The following is a 7500-nucleotide window of genomic DNA, read 5'->3' on the forward strand; positions in this document are numbered from 1 at the left end:
CACACACACACACACACACACACACACACACACACACACACACACACACACACACACAAACACACACACCACGAAGATTGCGTATAAATCTCACTTCGGTGTCGATATTTATAGCTCTTATTTCCTTTTATTTTTCCGAGATTGTTAAAATCTTGTAAATTTCATGTTTTGGTTTTTGGTTTGTTGCAGACGTGTGGCAGAATGTCCGGCGTGTTTCGCCGCGTGTCCAACTTCGTGGCCAGGATAGGTCGCAAGGATCGCACTCGGGCCGAGAATGGGAGCGACCACAACAACAAGCACAAAGACCCCAAGTAAGATCACACTTCTACTCGCTGACGAGATTTGATTTTGCCGCACACGCACGCGCGCGCGCACACGCACACACACTCAAACACACACACAGGCACACACACACACACACGCACGCACACACACACACACACACACACACACACACGCACACACACACACATACATGCACGCACGCACGCACGCACGCACGCACGCACGCACGCACGCACACACTTACACACTCGGTTAAAGCAGCAAAATGGGCTCCTAGCCTTACCAGAAGAGTGGAAAAGCCGAGGCGATTTTTAAGGTATCCACTGTACACAACAATCGACATGCATGGGGTCACGCAAATCAAAACTAATAGTCCATCACATAGGAAGGGAAACCCTCCCCCCCCCCCCCCCCCCCCCCCCTGGGGATTTTTCCAGACAATATTTTTTGGGTAGCTTGACCCCTAAGATATTCAGATCAGGTTGTTTGCATTCAGCACAATTATGCGTTTGGCAGTGGTGCACTACGCGGGGGTAGGGGACGGGAAGTAGTGGGTAGGGGTAGGGGGATTTTTGGCGGCCGGCTCCTCGGATAGTCTAAATAAACTTTCGAAATTTACCGAAAATTATTATGGCCATTTGAGCCCATTTGCCAAAAACTATAAACCCTAACAACAACGCTGCATAATTAATGCTATGATGACGTATACATGATAACAATCCGTGCACCGAAGCAAGCTGACTTTTTGTCACGGAAATAGTTCCCAACGCTGTTATTTCTAATCAAAACTGAAACATAGACACGCGCAGGTGACAACACGGAGGTTAAAAAGCTCCGCTTTCCATTTTGCCATATGTTACACAATTGTTGTTTTCTGAACGGTAGGTTTCACCAAGTATAAGCCCACCCGCAGAGCATAATGATTTGTATCAAGTCGACGTCAAACAGCCGTGAACAGCGAGATACCGCAGATTCAGAATATTACATCCATAAAGCCGTTGTGGTTTTAGAATATACTCTGCACAAAAAGTTAAGCACCGGTCAATGAAAAAGAATCAGTTTTCGTCATGTAGGTAGGTTGCTATCGTACATTATAACGTTAGTGTGTTTAACTTTTAAACTGTAACTAGTGTGCACCGTTCATGTCCAGGCCCCTGTTTTAGCACGTGCATCACACGTTTTTGCCCTGGTATGTTTTGCCCTGATTTCATAGGACTTTGAAAACCAACCCCTTTCCCCTAAAAAAGCAGAATCGTTCTACGTGTTTAGCACGACGCACTGAAATTCAGTATGCCAAAAATGTTTCCAGAGCAAGACTAACAGTTTGTTTGCAAATTCTAAAGATAGCAAGTTTAAGTTAGATTATCAGACCCTTCTTTTCTTTCTTTTTTTTAGCTAATTTTAGAAGATTGTATACAATTTCTTGATGGGTCCTTAACTTTTTGGGAAGAGTATATTTTACTGTTCGACAGGCTTATAATTTGTAGACGAACTGTTACTAGCATGACATTGTCCTAGCGGGAGATGTGTGGACCATAACACCACAAATTCATAATAGTGTAGCCATAACGCCTTATTGCGTGTTTGGATAATGTACTGTTCTACTGCAGTTCTCGGTTGTTTGGATGTGTATATTTGTTTGTTTGTTTGTTTGCTTAACGCCCAGCCGACCACGAAGGGCCATATCAGGGCGGTGCTGCTTTGACATATAACGTGCGCCACACACAAGACAGAAGTCCCAGCACAGGCTTCATGTCTCACCCAGTCACATTATTCTGACACCGGACCAACCAGTCCTAGCACTAACCCCATAATGCCAGACTCCAGACGGAGCAGTTTGGATGTGTATATCAGAATATCACAAATTCATAATAGTGTAGCCATAACGCCTTAGTGTTTTTTGGATACTCTACTGTTCTACTGAAATTATCGGTTGCGCTGGCTTGTAATTTTCTGTGGTGTTGTGTAGTTCAGAATATCACAAATTCATAGTAGTGTAGCCATAGTGTTTTTTGTATACTGTGCTGTTCTACTGAAGTTATCGGTTGCACTGGCTTGTCATTTTGTGCTGGAGATGTGTTTATCAGAATTTCATAATAGTGTAGCCATAGTGTTTTGTATACTGTGCTGTTCTACTGAAGTTATTGGTTGCACTGGCGTGTCATTTTCTGCTGCTGATGTGTAGATCAGAATACCACAAATTCATAAGTCGTAGTCATAATGCCTTCCTGTTTCGGAATAATGTACTGTTCAACTGTAGTTATCGGTTGCGCTAGCTTGGATGTGTAGATGAGAATATCACAAATTTATAGTAGCGTAGTCAGAGGGCGTTAGTGTTTCGGAATAATGTACTAGTATTGTTCTTCTTCGGTTATCGGTTGCTCTGGCATGCCATTTTCTGCTGGTGTGTAAACAACGATAAAGATAATTGCGTATTGGAGCCGGAAGACTTAGTGACTTTAAAATACGATATGCTTCGACCGCAGTAATATTGAATTTGCGCACGAACTAGGATAACATGTTCTGCTAAATGAGTGTATGGTATTTTCTAATGAGGGTTTGTAGACCATGATACTGAAACAATGAATATTGTAGGCGTGAAGCCACAGCTGTTTTGGAGTACTGAACTGTTCGACCGCAGTTCTAGATTGCGGACGAGCTGTAACTCGCCTGACATTTGCTGCTAATAATGATGCGCAGACCATGACATATAAGATTGAGGCGTAATGATTATACTCCGCTGGTAGGTCTACTGACCGGCTGACAAAATGACAAGATGAATTATTGCAGTTCTGACCTCTGCAAGTTTTCCGTGTTGGCTAAAACCGAGAAGCTGGTACAAAAAAGCAAATGGACATCGTATGTTTGCATGGAGTTCTAACAACACGATGATTCTTTGTGATGGTGGTTCATTTTCACAGTGAAATATGTATGCGCTTAGAATATAAGCATAGTTGGACATTATGAAATACGATCAGGACTGGGTGGCCGAGTGGTAACGCACTTGCGCTCGAAAGCGAGAGGTATCGAGTTTGACCCTGGGTCAGGCCGTTAGCAATTTTCTTCCCCCTTTCCTAACCTAGGTGGTGGGTTCAAGTGCTAGTCTTTCGGATGAGACGAAAAACCGAGGTCCCTTCGTGTACACTACATTGGGGTGTGCACGTTAAAGATCCCACGATTGACAAAAGGGTCTTTCCTGGCAAAATTGTATAGGCATAGATAAAACATTTTCACCACAATACCCATGTGACTTTGAATAATAGGCCGTGAAAAGTAGGATATGCGCCGAAATGGCTGCGATCTGCTGGCCGATGTGAATGCGTGATGTATTGCGTAAAAAAAATTCCATCTCACACGGCATAAATAAATCCTTGCGCCTTGAATCCGTATGTTGAAATATGCGCGCGATAACAAGCTGCATAAAAAATTTAAAAAAATTAAAATTAAAAAAATGATGGAACACACTCCGCTTTCGAGGGTAACGCTGACTAATTGTGTTACTGCTCTAAATCGCAGAGAATGACAACTTCAAAATAAAATTACCAAGCAACTGCAAAAGTAACCGAAAAGAGACTGCATGATCTTAGCGGATGTGCGAGTGAAACAAACTAAAGAAAGAAAGGTCAGCGAGATACTACACCTGTGTCTGAACCCTCAGACACGGACAGGAAAGACAGTGGGTCTAAAATCACATTGTGGTTGTTAGCAAAGTTGACAAATGTAAAGACGACCCCTATCTGTTCTTCAATTCTTAGAAACAGACAGAAAAGAGGGTATTAACACATCTTGCCACACGGAGGAAAAGATAACTTTACAGCCAAGCCTTGTGTAATTTCCCGAGAAAAAAGAAATTGAAGTACATCTTACGCAGGCAAAGCGGATTTGTATGCCCTCATTGTTGACGCAAATTTCTCCGAGAATAAAGTGATAATTTCTTTTCTTTAGAAACAGAAGCGACCGTTAGTTTTTTGTCAGTATTTCTGTCAGTATGAGTGATTCTCCGCTAACTGACGGCGATGATCGGCCTCCTTCTACCGGAGAAGTCATCAAAGATTTCTTTCTAAGCTTGTTCGGCAGGTAAAGTAACGCAAGTTTTAAGCTTTCTTTCAGAATTATTTCATTGTATCTAATATGGTGTGTTTCACGTTTAAAGTTTGTGACTTTTGTGTTTGTTTATTTTGTATATATACGGTGACTGAACCTGAATGGCTTATGCTGTTCTATTCTACACCAGAAGTTAGAAAGTGTGTGTGTGTGTGTGTGTGTGTGTGTGTGTGTGTGTGTGTGTGTGTGTGTGTGTGTGTGTGTGTGTGTGTGTCAGTGTTTGTGTGTATGTGTATGTGTGTGTGTGTGTATGTGTATGTGTGTGTGTGTGTATGTGTGTGTGTGTGTGAGTCAGACCAGTAGCAGGATAAGCAGAACAGTGACAAATGCATTTCAGGATATAGCACCTATCAGCAAACATAGCTGTTACATATTTGTATTGTGTGGTTTTAACTACCCAAATACACATTCAGAATCAAATATTTAATCTTATTTAGGCAACATCGACAACAGCTTTGATTTACACTACCGTGACTGACCATGCTAGAGTTGGTTTATTATATACAAGTAACCAAGGAAACTCAAACACACACACACACACACACACACACACACACACACACACGTACACACACACACACACACACACACACACACACACACACACACGTACACACACACACATCGTCACTGTGACACACACACACACACACACACACACACACACACACACACACACACACACACACACACACACACACAGCGTTTTATAATTGACGACAAAAAACCGACACTCCTTATCGGCAAGCTTTCCCCAGATCCAGTTTCCTGCCATGGATTTTGTTTTTCGACAGTTGAGATTAATTAACATAACAATCATTGTCAAAAGGCTTAGTAGCAACAATGATAGTGACTTCTTGCCGCTGATTTTTACGTACACATAGTTGATAATCACTCGTGCGCTTAGCATTCTGATTTTCAATAAGATACTGTCTGTATGTATGTACCAATGTACTATTGTAAACATGTGTCTTTATATATAAAAAAATAAAAAATAAATAATGTCTGTTATGACAGTTTCACCTGACTTCTTACTCTGGCTTCTTTCCCTTCTCTCTTCTTCTCTTCCATTTGTTGTCCCCCTAAATCCCCCCCCCCCCCACCCCGCCCCCTCGTTCAGCCCTCCTTTGTTTAGTTTCCCTATTCGCATTCAGTCCTTTTATTACTGTGGCAAGATACTTTGCGATTACATCACGGTTTATTATTAATTCGTATCACAGTGATCTTAAAATAAGATTGCATAATTAAAGCGTCAGCCTCATCGCTATAAATTATTTCTTTGGTTGCTACCTGTAACCAAAAAAAAGTGTATAATAGGCTACCTACAGAGATAGCCACACACAAAAATAAGACTTATTTAATCTATGTTCAAATCCAAAGTGTAACCGCGCAGTTTTCCCCCCGTGCGACATCACTGCAACTGTCTTACAGTGTTAGTTAGTCGTAAAATATGTCAGCGGAATCTGTTTGCACTGTACTGGAAACAGTGCGAAAAAGGCCTCCCTTTCATTTTCTGTCTTTTCTCTCCATTTCACAGGGGCCGCCGTAACAAAACCAAGTTTGCCGAAGCCAAACTTAGCGACACTGAAGGGAATGAGACCGCCCACACGGAAACTCCCGACTCGATGCGAAGCGAGCTCGGCACGCGCGACACTGCAGCCTCTGCGCATGCCACGCTGGCTGACATTCATGAAGCAGACGACAGTTCGGCACGAGCGGATTCGGAAAGCTCCGGAGCAGAAGACGAGGACAACATGTCGGAAGGTGGTGGTGGAGGTAGGAAAAAGAAACGAAAGAATCGAGGAAAGAAACACAACAAGAACAAGAGCTCGTCGAATGATGAAGGAGGTGAGACCAAAGAACCACCGGCCGGAAAACAAACGAACGGAGATGCCGCCAACTCGACAGTGAAAGAAGATGGGGAGGTTGTGAAAGAAGTTGGGGAAAGGGAAATCGTTCCTGCTTCTGTGAAAGCAACACTGCTAAGCAGTGCCCCTCCCGCCAGAAAGTCTGGCATTGAAAATGGTGCTACTGTGGAGAACGGAACCGTATCTCCAGATCTCATCGACATTGTCTTGGACTCTGACAAAGTTTCGAAAGACAAGAACCCTGGAGATGTTTCAAACGGTACAGCAGAAGGAGAGTCTCCGGTTGTTCTCCGCGATGCAGCAGGAAGCATTAAATCAGCAGACGACACAGAGGAGACGGGCAGCACCCACACGAGAGATAGCATGGCGGAGATCGAAGCTGAGGCCGAAGCTCTGCTGGCTCTGGCGTCTTCAGACTCCCTCAACTCAAACTCAGGTGGAGGCCGAGAGGGAGGAGGAGGAGAGGGAGCAGGAGGAGGAGGCATCAAAGCGTCCAGCGCGGAGGAGAAATCCAAGTCCGCACCAGGAGGCCTCAAGAAGATCCTCCGCCGTAAGATCAGCCAGACTCTGTTCCACGTGGACCTAGACCAATGCGAGCCGGAGATCGTGGTGTCCCTCCTCAAGATCCCCTCCGTGCAGACCTTCGCTGCCCTCAAGAGGAAGCTGAAGGGGAGCGGCAAGGAATGGATGCAAGGCTTCCTTGACCACGAGGGCCTGGAGGCTTTGCTGGACTGTGTGGATTCTCTGGGGAGTCGTCGAGTGACGCAGCTTTCTGACGCGCTGTTGCTGCTGGAGTGTGTGTCGTGCGTCAAGGGCGTTCTGAACTCCAAGCTGGGACTGGAGCTTCTGGTGCAGCGACCCGACTACGTGTGTCGGCTGGTCAAAGGTCAGTGACTTTTTATTTATTTCTTTTATTTCTTTTTTTTTGCGGTGGTGGTCGTGGTGTTGGTGGGCTGGTTGGGCTCGGTCTGTCGTGTTTTGTTTTTGGTGATAGAGGTTGTGGAATGATTACGTTAGGTTTGCTGTGTGGTATTCTGTCTTTCTTTCTTTCTTTCTTTCTTTTTTTTGGTGTGTTTATGATTTGTTTTGGGTTTGTTTGTTTTTGCGTATCGTGATGGTTACCGGCACGGTTGGCCTAGTGGTAAGGCGTCCGCCCCGTGATCGGGAGGTCGTGGGTTCGAACCCCGGCGGGGTCATACCTAAGACTTTAAAATTGGCAATCTAGTGGCTGCTCCGCCTGGCG

At 44.4% G+C, this 7500-nt stretch overlaps 1 protein-coding gene across 4 annotated transcripts in view; it reads left to right on the top strand.

The window, feature by feature from the left end:
* LOC138968458 (inverted formin-2-like) overlaps positions 1-7500 on the top strand; it is a 121316-nt gene that overhangs the window by 43348 nt on the left and 70468 nt on the right. For 3 of the 4 annotated variants that reach the window (XM_070341029.1, XM_070341031.1, XM_070341030.1), the window contains exons 2-3: positions 190-311; positions 5927-7143. In XM_070341029.1, coding sequence (XP_070197130.1) covers positions 190-311; positions 5927-7143 — 1339 coding nt within the window. Of the gene's footprint in view, positions 1-189; positions 312-3693; positions 4363-5926; positions 7144-7500 lie in introns of those variants that run through there. The other variant, XM_070341032.1, reaches the window with a different exon arrangement.

The sequence above is a fragment of the Littorina saxatilis genome, linkage group LG6, assembly GCF_037325665.1.
Source record: "Littorina saxatilis isolate snail1 linkage group LG6, US_GU_Lsax_2.0, whole genome shotgun sequence".
Taxonomy (NCBI): Eukaryota; Metazoa; Mollusca; class Gastropoda; order Littorinimorpha; family Littorinidae; genus Littorina; species Littorina saxatilis.